This window comes from Rhinolophus hipposideros (genome assembly GCF_964194185.1).
Source record: "Rhinolophus hipposideros genome assembly, chromosome: X".
NCBI classification, from domain to species: Eukaryota; Metazoa; Chordata; class Mammalia; order Chiroptera; family Rhinolophidae; genus Rhinolophus; species Rhinolophus hipposideros.
This window is the reverse complement of record NC_138046.1, coordinates 5,598,119-5,622,715: the sequence shown is the minus strand read 5'-3', so window position 1 is coordinate 5,622,715 and position 24,597 is coordinate 5,598,119. Positions and strand designations below refer to the sequence as shown.

At 38.2% G+C, this 24,597-nt stretch overlaps 2 protein-coding genes across 2 annotated transcripts in view; both read right to left on the bottom strand.

Moving 5' to 3' along the window:
- Positions 1-1,891: 1,891 nt before the first annotated feature.
- Positions 1,892-8,016, bottom strand: RAB39B (RAB39B, member RAS oncogene family). Its single transcript, XM_081042208.1, has 2 exons — positions 7,598-8,016; positions 1,892-4,859 (listed from the first exon to the last, which is right to left on the bottom strand). Exons 1-2 carry the CDS (start codon positions 7,810-7,812, stop codon positions 4,433-4,435), a joined length of 642 nt encoding a protein of 213 aa, XP_080898334.1. The 5' UTR covers positions 7,813-8,016; the 3' UTR covers positions 1,892-4,432.
- Positions 8,017-19,399: 11,383 nt separating this feature from the next.
- The window catches only part of CLIC2 (chloride intracellular channel 2), a 28,813-nt gene continuing 23,615 nt past the window's right edge, over positions 19,400-24,597 (bottom strand). Inside the window, exon 6 of the mRNA XM_081041943.1 lies at positions 19,400-24,366. Coding sequence (XP_080898069.1) covers positions 24,211-24,366 — 156 coding nt within the window. The 3' untranslated portion in view covers positions 19,400-24,210. The remainder of the gene's footprint in view (positions 24,367-24,597) is intronic.

Below are 24,597 nucleotides of genomic sequence, written 5' to 3'. Positions count from 1 at the left end.
CTGACTTCCTGCTTCCTCAAATCCTGTCTAAATATTTTAGTCCTTATCTTTCTGAACCCACTGCTGCATTGTGATACTACCTATTATCCACTCTCTGTGAAACTATACTCTCCAGGTTTTCCATTCTCCCCTATAAGTTTCTTTTCCCTTTTTTGTACACCTGGAACTTTTTTTTTCCCTGGGAAGAGGAAAGAGTTAGATTTGATGTCGAGCTGTGAGGAAGGATGTTGGGAGCCACGTCTTCTCTCGGACAAGGAAGCTGCTTGCAGATTTTGGAAGTTGTTGGTTCCAGAACTTGATGGAGGTGAGGGAGAATTCCAGACAGAGTAAAGAGCAAGCACAAAGGCCCTGAGGTGCAAAGGTACTTGGTGTGTTTGAGGAACAGGAAAGAAACCTGTGTAGCTGGAGTAGAATGACCAAGGTGACAGCAGTAAGAAAAGAGGTTACAGATGTTATGCAGTAGGGATGGACTTTATTTCTAAGGGTTCTTCTGCAGGCCATTGGAAGGATTTTGAGTTTCAAGCGAGTAAAATGATAACCACTGGAGAATGATGAGTAGATGATTGCTCGTAACTCATGTTTTGTCAGGCTCCTTTTGGCTATTGTGTGGAGAATAGACTGTGGGGGGGGACAAGAGTGGAGGCAGGGAGACCAGCTGTCACAGTAACTCAGGCAATTAAAGATGGTGGCCAGAACTAGTGTTTCAGCAGTGAAAATGGTGAAAAATTGTCAGATTCTGGTTATATTTTTAAGGCCAAACCAGCATAACTTCCAGATAGATAGTAAAATGTGAACTGTGAAAGAGAGGAGTCTAGGAGGACTCCAAGGTTTTTGGTAAGAGTACATGGAAAGACAAAGTTGCCATTTACCGAGGAGGGGAAGGCTATGGGAGAAACCAATTTGGGGAGGAAGATTAGGAGCTTGGTTTGGGATGTGTTCAATATCTGATGCCTAATCGACATTCAGATGGAAATGTTGGGTAGAGAAGTTTGTTATAAAGGTCTGGAGTCCAAAGAGACAAGTTGGAGGAGATATAAATTTAGGACTCCTTGGCTTATAGGTGGTATTTACAGCCATGGAACTGAATGAAGTCACCAAGGGTATTAATATAACTGAAGAAAAGATGATCTAGCCCTGGGGAGTGTTTTAAGGAGAATGGAGTGATAAACTATATGAAAATGCTATTGCACCATCGGTCCTTCCTTCCTTCCTTCCTTCCTTCCTTCCTTCCTTCCTTCCTTCCTTCCTTCCTTCCTTCCTTCCTTCCCTCCCTCCCTCCCTCCCTCCCTCCCTCCCTCCCTCCCTCCCTCTTTCACTCCCTCCCTCCCTCTTTCCTTCCCTCATTCACTCATGACTATAAACATGATAAAGCTGTGCAGAACTCAGCCTACTTATGCCTAGACTCAGGATCAAATATCTTTCTTTTTTCCTTTTACCCTTCCCTAAATGTGTATTACAAACCCTAGGCAACATTCTGAACTATTGTGTTCCAATCTGGGCCCCACACTGCAAGCGATCCTGACACCAAAAGCACACCCAGTAGGACTTGAAAAAGCTGAGGCAATTCAGCCTGGAGAAAAGACTTACCAGGGAAGACAATAGTTGTAATCAGCTAACTAGCGTCAGAATTAAAAACCTTAACTAAAAATGGCAATGATTCAGATTAGGCCTGAGACAACCAACTTTTCCAAAGTGGCAGTAGTGAGGTCTCTGACTTTCAACATGATGCTCATACAACTTTCAAAAATCATATTCTCTTTCTGGCTTTGAGATACTGGTGACTACTATGGTGCATAGTATGTCATATCTAATTGATATCCGTGGTAGTGATTGCTACACTAGAGTGACAGGTTCTGGAAATAGCTACCAACACACACTTGGAATCTCACAGTCACAGAATCAACCATTTTACTAAATACAAGCATATTTTCATTCACATACAGCTAAAGAAAACATTTTTTTTCACATTTCATTACAGTGCACAACAAAGTGAGGAAAAGTATACAGTACATTTTATTCTGGTATATGAGACAATCTAATCCAACATGCAGTTGTGGTCTTTGTTACAAGTTAGTTTATCTTTTCTTTACCTATGTAGTAAAATAGCTTCTAAAGCTTTATCCTTAGTATTGTATTAACACCTGATTTTTTTCACACTTATTTTCTAAAACCCACTTATTGCAGTGACAACAGCACTGAATTCTACGAAAATGATTTGTAAAGTTTCTAGAACTTGTTTAAGTAATTAAGCTCAGCCACCTCTGCTGGATCGATGCTGAGTATTTTTAAACCTGCCTAAAAAATGCAAGGAATGGGGAAAGTATACATATAATGTATTTTAGTCAAGAAAACTGTAGAGAAGTTTTGTTTCTATCATCTTCTTTTTTTGAACTGACAGAATCCAGTCAACTCTCATTTATCCACTGGATAATCTTGCTTTCAGAATCTTTTAAACATAATTAAGTATAGTAGTTGATAAACTCAGTGTTAACCCAATTCACCATCTTCTATTGGCCTTCTACAATCACAAAACTGGCAACTTAACTACTCCACCCTCGCCTGGTCTTGTTAAATGAATGCAGAGATGATCAGTTCCATTGTAGTTGATGCTGCAGGTTGGTCCAAGGCGATTTGTTTCCATGATCTTCATTATTTGGATTCTTTACTCTGGCTGAAGTAAATTCCCAAACTTTCAAATTCATTTATATTCATACTGAAGTTTAACATATATCTCAAAGCCATTTACCATTCTTGGGCTTTCCTATCACAACGAATATGAGAAATCTGTCTCTAATCAGAACTGTTTTCTTACTGTGAAAAGTATGGCTTTTGCCTAGCTGACCTGGCTACAATCCAAAAAGTAATTTAAAGCATCACCTCTCTTCAAGAATATAATGGAAACCCAAGCCAAGCATGCCAACTTTCTGATGCTGTTATCTGTCTGTTCACCTGAGAATTAAGAGCTGACTCTCTTGGGCAGACAGGAACCTAGTGCAGATTTGGGCAAACAGGTGGCCAAGGTCATTGTGAGGTGAGCATTTTGTCCCCATCCCACTTCCATTGCTGTGTTTCGTTCCTTTTAATAATATGGCCACTGTGTTTCAGTGATAAGAACACTTCTAGCATACACAGTTCTAATGTGTTTTGTTGTGCAATTATTCACTTGTTTCAAGCCCTCTTGTCAATAATACCTGAATGGGCTTTAGCTTTGATTCACCCCTACGTTCCCTCAGGACTATAGCTGAGTTGTAATCAATAAGGAAACATATCCTAACACGCAGAGAACATTTATTTACAGTCATATCTCTTCCAAAGTGAACAAACTAATAACAGCTTTCATCTGACAGCAGGATAATGCACCAAAACAAGAACTCAGGGTCATAGTTTTTCCACTTGGCCAAGTGAGTCTCCTGCCTCTTAGCTTACTTGTGTAAAATGGGGAGGAAAACCTCACTGGCCTGTTATGAGCGTCAAGTACGTCACTCAAGTGACTGTAACACGTCTGTAAGGGTCACAGTTCCTCCTGCTGAGCGGGTACTCAGTACAGGACTGAGGAACCAGAATTTGCCTCTCTTTTCAGAGGCAATCCCTGTGCTATGGCCGCCATGACCCGAAGAGACAGGCATTCTGTTCACTTCTAGATTACAGTCACCAATGCAGTGAAACCCCAGACATGGTCAGAGGGAAAAGAGGGTATGGCGTTTGGGTTGGTGTTCCTCTCTTCTATTTCCAGGCTATTTTGCCTGGGACAATTTCTTTGACATGGCTGGTGATTCTATCACAGGGATGTACATTTTCCCCGGTGTGGTAATAACAGTGTGTAAATAGCCTCCCTTTTCATATTCACACCATTTTTTTTTACTAGAATACCAGGACTTGAAAGGGTCTTAGTCAATAGCTGGTCCGTGCCCCTCATTTTACAGACAAACTGTTTGGAAGCTAACTGGTATCTTTTAACTGAACATGGCACACACTTGGTGTAAGATATTCTGTAAGACTGATTAAGTTGATCTCAGTCTTTTTTTTTCTTTCAGTTTTGCTAATTGTTTTCAATGTAACACATTTTCCCCTATATATGTTTGTGACCTATGAATGAGCTGAAATACCAAGAAATAGTTGTCCTGTCTGTGGGTATATTTTTGGGGGGCCTGGCTCCCGAGACCTCAGGCCCTTGACATGTGGTCCACAAAGGGCACGTGGAGTAGCCACTGCCCAGCATGGGCCACAGACCAGTGCCTGGCCCATGTCAGTAATTCAGTCCCTCAGTCACAGCATGCCCCCATCCTGTCAGAGTACCCCTTGGGAAGGAGGCTCATTGATACCGGTATCCAAAATGGAGGTTGAGTTCTCTTCAGTCACACAAAGATTCTACTCTTTTTGATCACTTTTAAGTTCAGGTGGGAGAGCATGTTTTGGAAATCAAAAGGGCTGACTAGCACAAACATCTCCTGTCTGATTTGACAACCTCTTCCGAAGAGTGAACCACATTTGGTACAAATCCACTTTTCACCCCTTCCCAGCCCTCCTGGATTGTAATATCCCCCCTTTTAACCAGCTCATATATGTCTCTTGTCAGGTCTGTGAAGGCTTTCTCTACATTAATGGCATCTCGGGCTGACGTTTCAATGTACTTCATGCCATACGCAGCAGCCAGTTTCTCTGCCTCGTGGCGAGTCACTTGCCTCTGTGTATCCAGGTCACACTTGTGACCCACCAGGACAAATACAATTTGGTAGGGCTGAACGTGTACTTTGGTCTCTTCTAACCACTCATGGACATTCTGGAAGGACCTGCGGTTGGTAATGTCAAATAAGAGAAGGCCACCTACTGAGTTCCTGTAGTAGGCGCGAGTGATGGACCTAAAACACAAGAAAGAAGTCAAGAATGAAGGCCATGCCCAAACTGCTATGCAACCGAATACAAATGTCATTCAATAATAATAATAATAATAATAATAATAATAATAATATGTGAATTTTCAATTAGGCCAAGTTTTGAGATGGCATCTTCTACAAATGAATGCTCATGACTTACAGGCATTTCCCATCGATTTGGGTAGAAGCACAGCTAACTCTCCCACCCCCACATCTGAATAACTGAATGAGACGTCCTGTTCTGCGAAATGGGGTACCTAAGTCAGTTATCATGAGGCAAAATGAAATAATGGATGTTAATGTGTTCTGTGATGTGGAGAGCTCATTACAAATTCTAAACATTTTTAAAAATGAATTTATAATGATTGAGAAAATGCTCATAAGTATATAGGTATATTACAACACACTCCACTTTTTCCCATCTATCATTACCATGTTTGCCTTTCTATTTGTGTATTATTATTATTATTATTATTATTATTATTACTATTATTATTTTAATCTAACAGGGGTCCTCAATCTCTTCTGTGAGGAGAAACACAATTCTGTTTGTTTCCCCCCCCAGGCCATTAAGAATAGAAAAAAGAGAGATAGATGGTCTGCAAAGGCCTTGGGCAAAGTGCCTCTCAGCCATATTTCCTGATATATTTCAGAGAGGCTGAATACGGAGCCACCAGCTGGAAAAAAGTGCCGAAATCTTCAAAGTTTCCCCTTAAAATGACATGATTTAGTTAAATCATTATAATTAGAATATTTCTAAAACCTATTATATATTTGCTGTGCTTCTTAAACAGAAGAAACCTCATCTATTTTAACTTCTTGATTTGAGGAGATTCATTATCAATATACATCATGGTACTTTAGAGCTTATTAACGGGTGTAGAATTATTTGGTTCTACAGTCACTTGCTTTAGACTACTGTGCTTTTTGATCTATGTCTATTTTTAGGTTTCATCTGTTTTCTTGGATGAAGAAGATAATGAAGGACTCCATAGCTTATAGCTTAGGGCAAATGACTCAATGATAACAGAGCAAACATCCAGGGGATTAAAGTCCCAACTAGATGATGGTAAGAGCAAACGTTACAAATGATTCCCAGTCTCCAGAACCTGGCAAATCAGCCCCGGGGAATGAAGGTGTTTCTAATTCCCTTGTGTTTGAAGATTCATGGATAATGGGAGGGGTACCAGAAGATTCGACATGATCAAACAAAGGTTTTGATTTGTGAACAGCTTGGCTCAAAACATCAATAAGTATGCTTTAGAGCCCTTTCAAAACTCTAAAATACATTATGATATTAGTATTTGGGAAGTAATGAAGACCTTTCTAAGCACAACATAAGGCTACATAAAAATTAAGACCTTCTGTACATCAAAAAGATTTTCTTAAAGTTCAAAGACAAACGACAAACTGGGAAAATATTTTACAACATATGTGACAGAAAAGCATTAATATTCCTAATCTAAAAAGAACTCTTACAAATCAGTATCAACCAATAATAATGATCAGTGGATATGAAAAGGCTGTTCATAGAGATATTCCAATAAACACATAAAAGACACTTTTCTTCACTTATAATATGCAAAATGCATTTGTAAGTTCAAAGTGAACCTGCACAAGGATATTTGCCAGGGTGTTGTTCGTGGAAGTGGGGAGTTGGAGACAACTTAAGTTCGAGTTAGCTCTTCTTCTTACCCCTTTTCAACTACCTAACCAGTATTTTCTATGCTCAATTACTGTTTGATAAATAAATGATCATGAACATGGGCTATTGAGTCCTTTTGTTCTAGCTCCTGATGCTCTATATGCCTTTAGCTCAGATTGCTCCCTCCAAGTTTTCTGTGTACATTGCTCTCTCCCACTTCTGTCTTTACACAAGCCGTTTCCTCTCCCTGGGCTTTTCCTGTCATCCTCATCAGGCCTCATCTTTGCCAGGTAGCCTTCCCTCCTCTGTATATATTATACATAGAATTCCAAAGGATACATACTAAAAATGAAAAGCAAAGGGTTGTACAAGAAGATTAAACCTGTTCGTTGATTACTCATTATATGCTAAAAGTTATAGTTGGGAGTGGGCACACAAATATAAACAAGACAGTCTTTTGTGTAATTGCTGATTATCTACTTCTCCCCACTATGCTAGCACAGTTCTCAGAGGGAAGGGCCTGTGTCTGTTTTGTTTACATGGCATCTCCTTGTGTGAGTTTCCTCAGAAAGAAGCCTGATGCCTGGCGTGCAGTGGGGTGATCACTGACTGCGCTGGTTGCAGGAAGGAATGAATCCCCAGTACCTCTTTCATATGTATATGACATAATATATCTGTATCTGAACCGATGTCTATCTCTATTTCTGTCTCCATATCTCCTGTCTGTATCCGTCAGTTATGTTGGGATGACCTGGGAACATTTTTAAAAGTACGTAGCATAGGGACCAAGATTGATGAATTACAGTGCTCAATTCCAGATGGTTTGTTAGCCAGCAAGGGGCAGGTTGGTGGAGTTGTGGTGCAAGCAATACGTATTATTGACCGGCCTTTCCTGCCAGGGCGCTTCTTTCCCTGCACCGCACGCGCGGGTTGCTGAAGGTGGGCTTAAGCAGAAACCCCTAGACCTTCGGTAACATCCCTATGGGCCGCGACCAGGACCGGGAAGTCCTCTTTCCCCAGGGGCTGTGCACGCTCCGAAGACCCTCCCACTGCCCGCGGGCCCGGGCTGCGCTCCCACCTGAACCTCTCTTGACCCGCGGTATCCCAGATCTGGAGCTTGATGCGTTTTCCTGGCTCGATCTCCACCAGACGGGAGAAAAAATCCACCCCCACGGTGGGGTCCGAAACCTGGGCAAAGCGGCCCTCGGTGAAGCGGCGGATGAGACAGGACTTGCCCACCGTGGAATCCCCGATGACAATGAGCCGGAACTGGTACAGCCAGATGGCTTCCATGGCCGGGGGTCGGCAGGTCTCCTGGGCCCGGGCCGTGTGCGGCGAGAGGGGGTGTCCCGCCCAGGCCTCGGAGAGCGCGGCTCGGTCCGGATCTAGATGCGCCGCGAGCGCATCGCTTGCCTGGGAGCCCGAGGCGAGGTAGGCCCAGGCGCAGGGAGAGCTGAGGGATGGATGCTGCGCTCACTGAGGTGATGAAATGGCAGCAGCATCAGCACCACGCACTCTGACTCATCACTGACAACCGGGCTACTGTAATGCCCCGCGTAGACGCGACATCCGCGGCTGCCGCACTGTCTGTAAAAGGAGCGCACAGGAAAACAGCCGAAAAAACGCCCCTTCCCTTCCTTTCTAATTCCTCCACCCACCCCCTCTTCTTAATTAAAAAGGTTATCTATCTATCTTTCAAATTGCAAAAGTGATATTTTTTCATTAAAACTGGGGAAACAATACAAAATGTACACAGAAAAGAAAGTCCATAATTATCTGCCCCCTCCCTCCCCAAGATATTAACATAACGCTTGGTACATACTCTTCCCACGGATTTCCATGAAAACGTATTTACGTCTATATGTGTGTGTGTGTGTGTGTGTATACACATATAGACATATACACATATAATAAAACATATGTATACATATATACATTGATTGCTTTTGAATTTTACAAAAACTGACCCATTACTCTGGCACTCGCTTTTTACAATTAACAAAGAATCATAGATATCTCTCCATTTCCAACTAATCTTAGTTTTGCCATGACAATGCTGCAATAAACATTTTCTTAAGTATAGTCACGCATACATTATTCCCATGGAATAGACTCTTACAAGAGGGTTTAGTAACTCAAAGAGCATGCGCACTTTAATGGATATAGGCATTACATGTAATTTGCAAAAAAATTTTACCCATTTAAATTCTAGTCAGCAATTTCTGAAAAGTCCATTTCTTTGCATTATTTCAAGCATCGTATTTTATATTCTTTCATAATTCTTGCCAATCTGATGTAGTTAAATAAAAAAGTGTCGCTGGTTCATTTGACATTTCCTGACTACTAATGAGCTCTTGTGCAGTGGCCATTTGCATTTCCTCTGGGAATTGCCTCTTTAAATCCTTTGTGCTTTTCATATCTAATCTTTTATAATGGCTTTACTCATTTTTTTCATTTTTTAAACAGTTTTACTGATGTATAATTCACATACCACACAATTCACTCACTTTAAAGTGCACAACTCAATGAAGTCATAGAGTTATGCAGCCATCACCATAAGTTTAAAATATTTTCATCACCTCAAAAAGAAACTTCTACGTTTTAGCCAACATCCCTCTGTCCCCCTTCCCTCCTAGCACTAGGCAAACACTAATAGTTCTAATAGTTTTTGGCAAAATCTTTCAGGTTCTCTCTATAGAGCATCATGTCATCTGCAAATAATGAGAGTTTTACTTCTTCTTTTCCAATTTGGATACTTTTATATCTTTTTCTATTCTGATTGCTCTGGCTAGGAATTCCAGTACTATGTTAAATAAAATGAGGCATCCTTGTCTTGTTTCTAATTTTAAGGAGAATGCTTTTACCAGCTGAGTATACTCTTAGCTATGGGTTTGTTATATGTGGCCGGTATTATGTTTAGGTGTGTTCCCTCTATTCCCATTTTGCTGAGAGGTTTTTTTTTCTCTCTCTCATAAATGGATGCTGGATTTTTTTTGTTGGGAGTTTTTTGATTACTGATTCGATTTCATTAGTGGTAATTGGTCAGTTCAGATTTTCTGTTTCTTCTTGTTTCAGTCTTGGAAGATTGCATGTTTCCAGGAATTTATCCATGTCTTCCAGGTTGTCCAATTTTGTTGGCATATAATTGTTCATAATATTTTCTTATAATCTTTTGTCAGTTGTCATTCTTTCATTTCTGATTTTATGTATATGTGTCATCTCTCTTTTTTTCTTGATGAGTCAGGTTAAAAGTTTATCAATTTTGTTTATCTTTTCAAAGAACCAGCTCTTGGTTTCATTGATCTTTTGTATTGTTCTTTTAGACTCTATTTTGTTTATTTCCTCTCTGATCTTTACTATTTCCTTCGTTTTAATCATGTTGGGCTTTGTTTGCTGTTCTGTTCTTTTTCCAGTTTCCTTAGGTGTAAAGTTAGACTGTTTGAGATTTTTCTTGGTTCTTTAGGTAGGCCTGCATTGCTATGAATTTCTCTCTTCAGACTGCTTTCACTGTGTCCCATAGATTTTGGGTTATTGTATTTTCATTTTCATTTGTGGCAAGGTATCTTTTGATTTCTTCCTTGATCTCATTGTTGACCCATTCCATTCATTATTTAGTAACATGTTATTTAGCCTCTATGTGTTTTTGTGTTTTTCAGTTTTTTTCTGGTAATTGATTTCTAGTTTTATACCATTGTGGCCAAAGAAGACAGTTGATATGATTTCAATCTTCTTAAATTTATTGAGACTTGTTTTATGGCTTAACCTGTGGTCTAACTTGGAAAATGTTTCATGTACATATGAAAAGAATGTATATTCTGCTGCTTTAGGGTGAAATGCTCTAAAAATATCAATGAAACCCATTGGGTGTAGTGTGTCATTTAAGGCTGCTGTTTCTTGTTGATTTTATGTCTGGTAGATCTGTCCATTGGTGTAAATGGGGTGTTAAAGTCCCCTACTATGAATGTATTACTGTCTATCTCTCCCTTTATGTCGGTTTACATTTGCTTTATATATTTAGGTGCTTCTATGTTGTGTGCATAAATGTTTATGAGGGTTATAGCCTCTTGTTGAATTGCTCCCTCTATCATTATGTAATGTCCCTCTTTGTCTCTTATCATAGCCTTTGTTTTAAAGTCTATTTTGTCATAAAAGAATTGCTACCCCAGCATTTTTGTCGTTTCCATTTGCATGAAATATCTTTTCCATCCCTTTACTTTCACTGTGTGTGTCTTTCAATGTAAGTGAGTCTATTGTAGTCAGCCTATGCAAGGGTCTTGCTTTCTTATCCATTCAGCCACCCTGTGTCTTTTGATTGGAGCATTTAATCCATTTACATATAAAGTGATTATTGATAGATACATAGTTACTGCCATTTATCATTCATCTTCATGTTCTTCCCCCATCCTTTCTTCTTCTTAAAGAAGTCCCTTTAACATTTCCTGTATACTGGTTTGTTGGTGATGAACTCCTTTAACTTTTCCTTGTCTGGGAAGCTCTTTATCTCTTCTTCAATTTTAAATGATAGCCTTCTTGTGTAGTCTTTGTTGTAGATCATTGCTTTTCAACACTTTGAATATTTTGTGCCAATCCCTTCTTGCCTGCAGTTTCTGTTGAGAAATCAGCTGGAAATCTTATGGGAGCTCCTTTGTAAGTAACTAGTTTTCTTTTTCTTGCTGCTTTTAGGATTTTCTCTCTGTCTTTAACCGTTTTCATTTTAATTATAATGTATCTTGGTGTGGGCCTCTTTGGGTTCTTCTTGTTTGGGAATCTCTGCACTTCCTGGGCTTGTACATCTATTTCTTTCGACAGGTTTAGAAAGTTTACAGCCTTTATTTCTTCAAATAGGTTCTCAATCCTTTGCTTTCTCTCTTCCCCTTCTGGTACCCCAGTGATGTGAATGTTGGTACATTTGATGTTGTCCCAGAGTTTCCTTAAACTATCTTCATTTCTTTTTGGATTCTTTTTTCTTTTTGCTGTTTTGATTGGGTGATTTATGCTACTTTTGCTTAAATTCATCCTTTGCTTCATGTAATCTGCTGGTGATTCCTCTTAGTGCATTCTTCATTCGTTTATTGTATTATTTACATCTGACTGGTTTCTTTTTTTATCATTTCTGTGTCCTTTTTTTATGCTTGCTATCTCTTAGTTGAAGTTCCTGAGCTTCCTTATAACCATTGTTTTGAATTGTATATGTGGTAGGTTGCTTGCCTCTATTTTGTTTAGCAGTTTTTCTGAAGTTTTCTCCTGTTCTTTAATTTGGGGCAGATGTCTTCATTTTCTCATTTTGGCTGCTTATCTGTGTTTGTTTCTATGTATTAGGTAGATCTGCTATGTCTCACCATCTTGGCCAGGTGGTCTTATGTAGTAGGTGCTCTCTGGGGCCCAGTGGAACAGTCTCTCTGGTCACCTGTGCCAGGAGTGTCCCTTCTGTAGGTTGTGTGTGCCCTGATGTTCTGGTTGAGCCTTGATTGCTATTGGCATGTCCCTGGGTGGGATTGATTCTCAGGCTGACCAGCTGTGTGGTATTATTATGTCCATAGCTTACAGGCTGTTGTGCAGGGGGCTTACCCCAAGAAGCAGGATTCAACCTAGTGGGCTCTGGTGCCTGTTCAGACCACCCTCAATGTGTGCTCTTGTGGGGCTAATTTGGTGGTGCTCTGCTGTGGTTTGAAGCTGACCTCCAGGTTTGTTTGTTCTGGAGCTTCTTGGCAGGGTCTCTGGTGCAGGCCCAGGTCATCCCCGGCCTGTGACTGGCTGGGGACTACCTGGTAGAAGCTACAAAGCCATCTGCAGTTGTTCACTGCCTATGGTGGATCTGGAGGCAAGTGGGTGAGTCCACATTGCAACCCGAGGATTGTTGCGACAAGTACCGGGCCTCGGGTAGCTCTGCAATAAGCCCAGGATATTCCAAGGCCTGCTGCCGCCAGCTGGCTCCCATAAATCTCAGCTGCTGATAAAGCCTTGTGCAGTACATGAGTTGGGTAAGGTGGGATATCAGAGAGTCACCAGAGTGAGAAGAGTGGTGTCCACCAAGTTAGTGTACATTCTGGTATGGTGCCATTGCTGAGCCTGGAGCTACTCAGTAAGGGTCTCAGAGCATACCCAGGCCAGTCACCGCCTGCATGGGGCCTGTGGACTCTGATAATTTTCCAAGAAACTGTGCAATGTGAACACCAAAAAAACCCCAAACAATCTAATTTAAAAAATAGGCAGAGGACATGAAGAGACATTTCTCCAAAGAAGACATACACAGAGCCAATAGACATATGAAAACATGCTCAGCATCACTAATTATCAGAGAAAAGCAAATAAAAACTACAATGAGATACCACCTCACTCCTGTCAGAATGGCTATCATGAATAAATCAACAAACAGCAAGTGTTGGCGAAGATGTGGAGAAAAGGGAATCCTCATGCACTTTTGGTGGGATTGCAAATTGGTGCAGCCACTATGGAAAATAGAATGGAGGTTCCTCAAAAAATTAAAAATAGAACTACCTTATGACCCAGAAATTCCACTTCTGGGTATTTTTCAAAGAAATCCAAAACACTTATTTGAAAAGATATATGCACCCCTATGTTCACTGCAGTGCTATTTACAATAGCCAAGATATGGATACTACCAAAATTCCATCAATAGACAATTGGATAAAGAAATTGTAGTAGATTTATACAATGGAGTATTACTGTGCTTAAAAAAAAAGAAATCTTATCATTTGCAACAACATGGATTGACCTAAAGAATATTATGCTAATTGAAATAAGTCAGACCAAGAAAGACAAATACCATATGATCTAACTTATATGTGGAATCTAAAGAATAGAATAAATGAGTAAACAAAACAGAAATAGACTCAGAGATACAGAGAATAAAACTGATGCTTGCTAGATGAGAGGTGGGTTGAGGGTTAGGGGAGAAGGTGAAGGGATTAGAAAGTACAAATTGGTAGTCAGAAAATCATCACGGAGATATGAAATATAATATGGAGAATATAATCAATAATGTAAAGATCATACAGGATGTCAAGTGGGTACTGGGCTTATCAGGGGAGTCACTTCATAGATTGTGTAGATGCCTGATCACTGCTCTGTACACCTGAAGCTCAAGTAGAATAATATTGAGTGTAAACTATTATTAAATATATATGTTCATACACACACACACTCACTCACACACTGGGTCAACATTACTCAAGCAGTAATTTGCCATATTCACAAGTGTCTGGATGCTGATGGTACCCACTTTGAGCATCTCTTGTAATTGCAGAAGTCAAACGTGACTTGTATTCATCTTTTGTTATCAGTATATATATTGAGTATTACAATTCCCCCCTCCTTTTCTCCCGCCTCCCCGCCCCACTCCATTTCAAGCCGTTGTTTCTCAGTCTCGTTGTGTATGACACAGCTCCCTGGCCCATGCTTGTATTATGAGCTTTGCGCTCCCCCTGGCTTAGGCAGTCGGTCGCCAGTCGTCCCTCAGCCGCTCACAGCAGCCTGCAGCAGCACACAGCAGCTCACTGCAGCTCACCCCAATCTCCAGCTGCTCATGGCAGCCCAGCTCCAGGGAGAGCTGTTGTTCACAATCTTAGCTGTAGAGGGTGCAGCTCACTGGCCCATGTGGGAATCGAACCAGCAATCTCAGCGTTAGGAGCACAGCGCTTCAACCACCTGAGCCACCAGGCCAGCCCGAGTATTACAAGTTTTGTTTTGATTTCTCTCTCTCTCTCTCTCTCTCTCTCTCTCTCTCTCTCTCTCTCTCTCTCTCTCTCTCTCTCTCTCTCTCTCCATATATATATTCACAGGATGTAAAGTACAGCATATGGAGTATTGTCCGTGGTATTGTAATATCTATGTATGATGTCAGAGAAGTAGTCGACTTGGGGGGTTATCACTTTGTGAGGGGTGTGAATGTTTAATCATTACGGGTTTTTTGTACACCTGAAACTAATACAAAAAAAAAGAAAAGAAAAAGAAAGAAAGAGTGCAATATGTGCTGCCTGGCTGCCAGAAAGAAAGTGCCTTGCCTCTGGAGTTGGGGTTGCGTGTGGGGGGATCTCAGTGAGTTAGCAGGGTGGAGCAAGCAGAGCTCAGCAGGCCAATCAGATTCAAATTTGGCCATAAGCGTAGGGGAAGGGCTCAACACAGGAAAGATTGAGCCTGCTTCCCAGCTGCATAGCCCAAGTCCCCCTCACAGGGAAAATAGTGACTGTCCTCCAGGACTTGCCACAAACCCACACAACTCAGTCTGTCCCCTGCATGCCTCTGAAGCCTCCTGAGTCATCGCTGCTCCGCTGGAGCCCAAGGTGAGTGCCTGTGCTCGAGCAAATCTGTGCATGGACCCTTTAAGAGAACGTCTCAGTTTCCTGCAGTTTTCCATCCCATCCCAAGTGTCAGGATCCCTACTGGTTTTCACAGCCAGATATTGTGGGGGCTCCTCTTCCTGGCACTGGTACTCCAGGCTGGGGAACCCGGTGTGAGGTGGGGTCCCTGGCTTCTTGGGTGGGAGGACCTCTGAAGCCAAGCTATCCCTCCTGATTCTCAAACACCACATGCAGGTGTGGAGCCGACCTCTTGTGCGTCTCTGCCTCTTTTACCAGTCTCCTCGTGGTCTCTTCTTTATATTCTTAGTTATACAACTTCTGTTGACCCAGATTTCAGATGGTTCTCTACTTTGATTGTTCTATAATTTAGTTGTAATTTTAATGATCTCACTCGAGGAGTCAAGCATAGCATTTATCTACTCCACCATCTTGGATCTCTCCCTATATCTCCATCTTATACTAAATTTTCATATGTATTTGGGTCTATTTTTGGACATTCTGTTCACTTACAAGTTCTGCTTGTCCATCCATGCACCAGAACCACCCTGTTTTACTTAAAGACACTCTATTGTATATTTTAATATCTGGGAAGTCTACTTTTCCTTCATAGTTTTTCTGCTTTTAGTTTTTTCCTGGCTATGCTTTTATGCTTGTGTTTCCATATGAACTTAGTATCGTATAGCTAGGTCCATATAAAGCCTGTTGGCACTTTTATTGGGATTACAATACATTTATAAATTACCTTATGGAGAACTGACATCTTTGTGGTGTTGAATTATCCTATCCAAGAACAAGGGAAGCCTTTCCATATGCTGAAGCTTTCATTTGTGTCTTTTAAGCTTTTTCTAGTATAAGTTTGAATGTTTCTTGTTGTTTATCCCTAAATATTTCATCTTTCTTTCTCTACCACCGTGTCCTCTAACAAGTTATTGTTTATATATATGAAGCCTATTGATTTCTGTGTGTTACTGCTCCTTTACTGAACTCTGTTTTTTGGTAGTTTTATTATTTCTCTAGAGGTTGGCAATACTGCATAGGTTGGCAATCTTTTGCAAAGAGCTAGAGAGTATTTTAAACTTGCTAACAGGCAAAACTGAGAATATTATATAGGTATCTATTTATATAACAAGAGAATAAAAACATTTCCAAAAATTTTTATTGATGAAATTCAAAATATAATAATTAAATACAATTTTTTTGTAATACAGGTTTATTAATGTGAAGGTTACAATTCTTTTTGGGGATAACATTTTGCTTCAAAGTTAGTGTTCCTTACCATCAAAATCAATTCAAATGATGTTCATCTGTTAATGCTTATCTGTAATGAGATTTTATACATTTAATTTTTGAATATCTCTTGTTTTAAAGAGATAGGTACTGTCAAATACTGACGTCCATCTATGGACATATGATTTTTTTATTTTAACTTTTTATTGTGGAAGAATTTTAAATTTATAGAAAAGTTGCAAAGATAATGCAGAGTGTTCTGTATCTCCCAATTCAGTTTCTTTTATCGTTAATATCTTACTTGACACTAGTACACTTGTAAAAACTAAGCAAACAACATTGGTATATTACTAATAACTAGTCTCCACACTTTATTCAACATTCACTAATTTTTCCTAATGTCTCCTTTCTTTTCTGGTATCCCATCTAGGATACTACATTACATTTAGTCATCATGTCTCCTTAGCCTCCTCTAGTTTGTGACAGTTTCTCAAAGTTTCCTTGTTTTTGACGACATGGAGAGTTTTGAGGAGTAAGGATAAGGGATTCTGTAGAATGTTTCTCAATTGGGATTTGTGTGACATTATTCTCATACTTAGACTGGTTAGGATTAGACTGGACTATGGGTTTTTGGTAGGAAGATCACAGAGGTTAACTGCCATTTTCATCATATCATATCAAGGGTAACTGCTACCAACATGGCTTGTCTCTCAAGTAACAGGCTATCAGTGGAAGAATAAATATCACACAAGGACTTTACCTCCTCTTCTGTGGAAGATGTTAGTGTGTTTTAGGTTGTATGAAGGATGGTTGTATCATGTTTGGGGGAATTAAGAACTTGTTATTGTCTTTATTTGGAGATTAAGTTTGATGTAAGGAGATTTGTATAAGTGCCAAGTTATGGTTAGATTTGTGATGGTTGATTTTATGTGTCAAGTTGAATAGGCTAAGTTGGTAAGCATTATTCCTGAGTGTGTCCATGAGGGTATCTCCACAAACTACTGCTTGAGCAACGTTGACCAAAATGTTAACATCTCTTAAAATGTGTATACATTTTTTGGCATGTGTGTGTGTGTATCTATATGTCTCTATGTCTATGTCTATCTATATATCTATCAGTATTGATATCGATATTGACATAGATATCGATATCGATGTAGATAGATATATCAGAATTGTTTACCCATATCCCCTTGAAAAACAGCTTTGTCAGTTAGACAAAGTGTTTATGTATAGTTTTGTTTGTCTTTAGTTTTATGTTTTTCAGTGAAAACACTATTTTCCTGTTACTTTTACCAATTCCTCCCCCACAACCTTCTTGTTTGGCTAACAAATGAGCCACTCAAGCTTATTTTGATTGCAGCCTCTTTTCATTTTTTATTTTTGTGAAAAATTATGTTGTGATGAGCTATTCATATTTAAATGTTCTAATTTTTCTGACTGTTACTTTTCTATGAGTTAAGAGTATTGTAATGAGTGCTTAGTCTGGTAATGCCAATGTATGTTGGATTCTTTTAGCACAGCTATAGTCTCATTACATAATAAACACAATACTTTGCCATCTAATTTGACAACAAAGTAATCCACACTCCATTGCGCCTTAAAAATGTAACATTTGAACTCCACTTTTCTTTGTTTCTTTTGTTTTGATTTTCACATGATAGGTATGCACTGGTAATAAAAAAATAAAATAAAATGTTGTGACACAGCAATATGTGTGGCACTTGACATGCTATGGAGTTATAACTGTGTCACTGTGATTTGTAGTGTGCCAAGCAGCAGTGCAAAGTGATGAGAGTACCACATGTGATCTCTGTTACAACTAAACTCTGCCACTGTAGCATGAAAGCAGACATAGGCAAAATATAAACAGATCAGTTTGACTGTGTTCCAATAACACTTTATTTATGGGCACTTAAATTTGAATTTTGTATAATTTTCACATTTCACAAAATATTGTTTTCTTTTAATTTTTTCCAACCATTTGAAAATGCAAAAATTGGCAGTGGACTGCATTTAATCTGTGGGCCATAGTTTGCTGACCTCTGTTCTAAGGTTTTAAAGGTATACTATCATATCATCTGTACATAGAGATAGTTTTGCTTCTTTTCCAATTCTTGTGCCTCTGATTTATTTCTCTTGTATAATTTCATTGACCAACCCCTATAGTACAAAGTTTATTGGTCGTGGAAGTAGATAGAGTACACTGTTGCCTTGTTGCTTGTCTTAGCGGAAACATTTGTAGTGATTTCCCATTAAGTAAGATTCTGGTTGTAGGGCTGAATTATATATACTTATGATAAGAATATAACTATTGATTCCTACTTTCTTGAGTGTTTTTATCAGGGATTGTATTTTGTTTAAGGCTTTTCAGGATTTCTTATGATAACCATACATATAAATATCATATACCATATTAATAGATTAAGTAATATGTGTATATGTGTTTTACTATTATCATTTATAATATATATTATTATGACTAATATTGAAACAACCTCGTATTCTTGGAATAATCCTACTTGGTGATAGTGTGTTATTTTCTTAATGTGATTGGATTCTGGTAATGTTTATTTAGTACTTTTGTATCAATATCCAAAGGTGATACTGGTCTATAGTTTTCAGTTTTTATCAGGTTTTGTTATCAATGATCCACCGTACTTATTTAAGAAAAAGAATTAGGTCAATTTCCTCCATTTTCAATGCATGGGGGCATTTTATGAAACATTGGGACTATTCAGTCTTTGAAAGACTAATGGAATTCCCCTCTAAAACCTTGGTACTTTTTTTGTGTGGGTAGTTCCTTAATAATTGTCTCTATTTCTTCTATGAAAATTAGTCCCTTTAATTTTTTCTATCTTTAATAAAGTTGTTTTTGGTAATCTTCACTTTCCTAGGGAATTATCCCTTTTGTCTGGATTTTGACATTTGCATTGAGATCTGAAAAGTAGTGTCTTATTATGTCTTAAATTTCTTCTGTTTAATAGTTATTTCCCTATTATTTATTTTGTGTATTTTTGCTTTATCTTTTTTGTTTTTATCAATTAAGCTAGTTGTTTGTCTATATTGTTTACCTTTAAAAAAGGATTTTGATTCATTAATTAGGTCTACTATTTTTTCTATTTTCAATTTCATTATTTTCTACTTTTATTTTTATTAGTTCATATCTTGTGTTCTCTTTAATTTACTTTGTTGGACTTTTTCTAGTTTTTTGGGAAGGCTTCACTCCTATCTTTTTGGATCCTTTTTTAAAAAGTGTACTAAAAAAACAACACAAAACTCACCATCTTAACCATTTTAAGTGTACAGTTCAGGGATATTAAGTATATTCACATTGCTGTGCAATTTATTTTTACTTTTTTAATTTAATTTTATTTTTTCACTTTTTTATTTTTTTAACTTTTTTTTAAACTTGGTATTTTATTAATTTATTTTCAATCTTTCCTTTTTACTAATAACAGTGTTTAGTGCTATAACATTTCCTCTGATCATGGCTCTAAATACATCCCACAGATTCTGGTGTGTTTCCATCATTGTTATTTGTTTTTAGAAATGCTATACTTTTTAGTTTTTATTTTTCCTTTCAAGCAAGAGGTGTTTAATTGGAGATTTAAAAAAAATTCCAGGTAGAAGGCCTTTTTAAAAATTTTGTTAGTATTTTCTAGTTTTATTGCATTATAAGACTATTGTTTGTAATGTTTGTACTTTATGGAAGTTACTGATCATTTCTTTGTGACCTAACATATCAATTTTTGTGAGTGTTTCATGGATACCTGAGAAGACGTATTCTTTAATATTAATGTGTAATGCATAAGATCAACATTATTAATTATGTTGTGTTTGTGTACGTCCTCTATATTATTACTTATTTTTTGCTTACTTAATCTGTCTTATACTGAGATGGTACATTAAAGTTTCCTATCATTAGTGTGTTTTTAGCTAGGCTTCTATGCATCTCCTGTATTTTGTGCTTCATAAAACTGGTTGCTGTATTATTTGATTCATTTTGAATTACAGATTTTAGTCTCAAAATCGCCCTTCTTTGTCACATTCAGTGCTTTTGGCTTGAATTGTACTTTGTCTGATATAAAAATCACTACCTTTGATTTCTTATTGTTTCCATTTGCCTGGTATATCTTTATCCCTTCTCTTATTTTTAGCTGTTTGAATCTTTTTGTTTTCCATGGTGTCTTACATGCAGCATGTGATTTTGTTTTGTTTTGTGAGTCAAATTGAAAGTCTTCTTTTAATAGGCAAATTGAGCCCATTTACCTTTATTGATTTAACTGATCTGTTTGCCTCAATTTAGTTATAATATCTTATAATGATATATATTATGTTGTATTTTATGTTTCCTTGTTGACATGATGTGCTTTCTATGATCATTTATTATTCAGAAAAGTTTGTATTTTTCTAGTAGTTACCTTTGTACTTAAACACTTTTGAAACTTTTTATTTTGAAGTAATAACAAAATCAAAAGAAGTTTAAAAAATAGTACAGAGTGGTGTCTTTTACCCATCACATAGCTTCTCCCAACAGTAATGTTTGCATAACTATTGTACTTATACCTTTTTAAAATAGCTTATGGGCACATTTGTATAGAATTTTCTAAGTTCTGTTTTGTTTAAAACTTTTCCTTTTTCAATAACCTTGATATTTGAAGACTAGCTTCACTGGATTAAAAACTCCTTGGTTTACATTCTTACTTTGAGTTTCTTGAAAATGCTGCTTCATTGTTGCCTTGCTTTGTACATTGTCCTTTGGAAAGCCTGGTGCCAGATTAATATACATAAATATGTATGTTTATAACTTAGAGTTCTATTGGGGTTGGAGATTTTTCTGTCTTCAAACTATGCATATGTTTACCCTGTGATTTTAGTGCCTTTTAAAATTTGTTCTTGTTAGTCTGTATTATTTTTGGAGGAAGTATTGGGGGACAGACCAAGGTAGCCACCGTTGTCTTTAGTGACCTGGAAGTCTTATAAGATAGTATTCTTGAAGTTCCCTAACTTATGAACACCAGAGCCACTACCCCTTACTCTGCTGAGCTCACACGGTATAAACTTCTTTACCTGAATGGCTCAAGGCCGTTCCATCCCTGTTGATCACAAAGCAGATCTCAGAGGTGCTCTTAGGTTGTAACTGGTCTCAATGAAAGCCCATCCCCAGACACTGACTGGTATACACTTACCCCCTTCTTTTTAATAAATCACAGTCTTGTTTTATAAATTTTGATTCTGTGAGGTATTTTCTTCTCACCACAGTTTCGTTGGCCGAATCTGGAGTAAAATGAGGCCCAGGAACAGTAGAGGTGATCTTTAGTATGTGGGACATGTACACATAGTAGGGACACCCTGATGTCTTACTGCTGTGGACTGAATTGTGGTCCCCTACCCCCAAATTCATATGTTGAAACCCTAACCCCCAATGTGACAGCTTCTGGAGGTGGGGCAGTTGGAAGATAAAGTTAGAAGAGGTCATGAGGGTGGAGCTCCCACGATGAGATTAATGCTCTTATTAGAAGAGACAGTAGAGAGGCCCCTCTCTCCACCATGTGGGGACACAACCAGAAGGCAGCTGTCTACAAGCCAGAAAGAACGTTCTCACCAGACCCTGACCAAGCTGACATTCTGATCTCAGACTTCCGGCCTCCAGAACTATGAGAAATAAATGTCTGTTGTTTAAACCACCCAGTTTATGGTATTTTGTTGTGGCAGCCCGAGCACACTAAGACAGATTTTGGTAATGAGAAGTGGGATGCTGCCGTGACAAATCCCTAAACCTGTGGAAGAGACTTTGTAAGTGGTTAATGGATGGAGACTGGAATAATATTGAGGTACATGCTAGAAATATGGCTGTGAGAGGCAATTCTAGTGAAGGCTCAGAGAGAAAAGAGGAGAGCTGTAGAGAAAGCTTCCGTCTTCTTAGAGAATACAGAAATAATCACAAACTAAATGTTGCTAGCAATGTGAATGTTAAAGGCTGTTCTGGTGAGATCTCTGATGGAAATGAGAAACATATTATAGGAAATGGGAAGAAAAACCATTCTTGTTACAAAGTGGCAAAGAACTTGGCTGAATTGTGTTCTAGTGTCCCACCATTGATCATAAATGCCACCTTATCAGAAAGTAAGTTTTCATACATTCCTCTATCTTTGGAATCCCCATTCCTAATGAGAAAAAAAACCCATTTTCTTTTTAAAAAATGTGAGTCCAGTGGGTTAAAATTTCCTTTTCCATATTGAGTAATTTACATCAGTAGAGGAAGAGGTTGCTGGTGCTACGTTCATCTAGGACCCCACCTTGGAGCAATGTGTCTGCCCCTGTTGGAAAAGAATGTGTGTATGTAAGGCCTATATTTACCTGCTCATAAAAAAAAAAAAGAATCTCAGAATTTTCACAGAGAGTACTATGCAAAGACTATGTGACCAAATGGAACTTGTTTGAGGTCAGACTGAGGATACACATAAAAATGTACTTCTGTTACGTAACCTTGTGCTTACTCTTTTCATAACACGTATGTATTGTGATTGCATGTCTGAGTGCCTGTCTCTATTGTTGAACTGTGTGTTTTGTGAGAACAAGGACCGTTCCTTTGGCATGAGGCAGAATTGTGTTTTTACACATTTCGTAGGGTTGTTGTGAGTATTAAATAACTAAATACTAATTAATAACATAGTAAGTACTCAAGTAGTTACTGAATTGAATTGTATTGATGTATCTAAGAAGATAATAATACTTTTGTCTAAGAGGATAATTCTGAGCTGTATCAGTACTTATAGAGTTGAATAACACTTGTCACAACTGCCCATCTTGCTATGTGCTGGAGCTTGTGGTGACAGGAACACATTTTAAGTGTGGTGTAATCTGTAAAAACTGCTTGCTTCTATTAATGAGCGTCAGGGCATGTTACTAACAAAACAAGAAGCTATGTTCTTTAAAATCATAGATCTTTAAAAAACATTGCTCTTTGAAGTTGTATCAGTGAAAATAGAAGGATTTGAGCTATTCAGAGAAGCCACAACCCCACTGGGTACAATTTCTCAGAAAAGAGGGGAGCCTACATAATGCATTTATCTTAACTCTGTAGTTTCCAAGAACAGGAGCCCTTTCTATGCCCAGGATTCTGAACCCTTCACTTATTGTCATACTTTGCTTTGAACCTATAAAAACAGTGCTTCATTTAAAATTTATCTAAGCTCCACCCTTTCCCCAAAACCTAAAATAAGACCGAGTCTTCCTTTTTTGAACTTTGTTTCTCCTTCGAAGGACCAAGAGTTGAGTTCAGCATTTGTTTTCAGATTTGAGTGATTTGACTGTGTAAGTTTGAATACATATAGTAATGAAATGTTTTAAATTCTGTAGAAACTTGGTGATTATCTTAGTTCCCTTTTTATTTCTATTGAATGAAAAATCAGATTCACGTGGCAACTTTGCCATATGTTTGCTTCTGAGCTTTGAAAAAGTATTATTATGTTTTATCTAATGAAGGCTTGTTCATTTAACAACAGTATAATCTATTCAAGCAGGTCATATTCTCGTCTCTGTGAGCCAGCCGTATTTCCAGGTGCTGAATGCCACTCTAACACCAGCTGGTCTTGATCTCTTCCTAGTGCTGATTTTTAAAAAAATCATCCTTGTAGGATTTGCCTCTGGTATGCTCACTCTCTGATTTCATTATTCATATCAGAAATAAACCAATGCATATATTAAAGTAACAAAAGTGTAAAATTGTTTTAATGATTTAGATGGAATTGTTTCTAAGAAGCATTTTGAGATTGTGACTCTATTTACATCATTTGTAACTTCAGCCATCTGTTGAGCTTACACATACATGATGCATTCTATGAATTCAATGAAATAGCAAAAGATCTTGATGCTGTCCATGTCATTTAAGATCTCAGTAGTTATGACTGCAGTGGTTTTGCCATAGGAATACAGAAAATGAAGCAAGAATACAAAGACCTTTAAAATACAAACTGGCTAGATAGTTTGGACTAACTAGATTCAGAAAATACAGCATTTTTCCCCCATAAGAGAGTTGGATAGAGAAAACAGTATTCTCCATATTCTTATTTCCAAAAACTTTTCTAATATGATAACAAGTCAAAAGAGAGCTTTTCTATCGGAAGCTCTGTCCTAACTACTGTTTAGCCACACTTGCATAGGTATTTTCAATTTCTTTGTCTTCAGGACATGTGTGGATAAATTCTTCACGGGCATAGGCATTGTGGAGATAGCGCCAGACTCCTGAGAATTCTGCTGGAATGTCAAAGTTACGATATTTCTTGGCAGCAACCTAGGGTTTTGAAAAAAAAAAGAGAGCAAAAAGAAGCATCGTAACATGCCCAGAGTGCAGAAACATATCTCAAAGCTATATGCTTTCAACCATGTTTATATTTATGCTGCATTTAATTACGAATATTTAGAAGAAGGAAGCACAGAAAAAGAGCACGTATCTCCCTACTGGACTAAGAGTTTGTTTAGGGTCCCAACTGTGTCTTATTTCTTTATGTATTCTCTATGTCTG

What these genes read in the sequence shown, in the direction of transcription:
- RAB39B (XM_081042208.1), bottom strand. Translation starts at nt 7,812, where the DNA reads ATGGAAGCCATCTGGCTGTACCAGTTCCGGCTCATTGTCATCGGGGAT. An exon ending in GCGGGTCAAGAGAGGTTCAG is followed by an intron (nt 4,860 to 7,597) that starts GTGGGAGCGCAG and finishes CTTGTGTTTTAG; the next exon opens with GTCCATCACTCGCGCCTACT.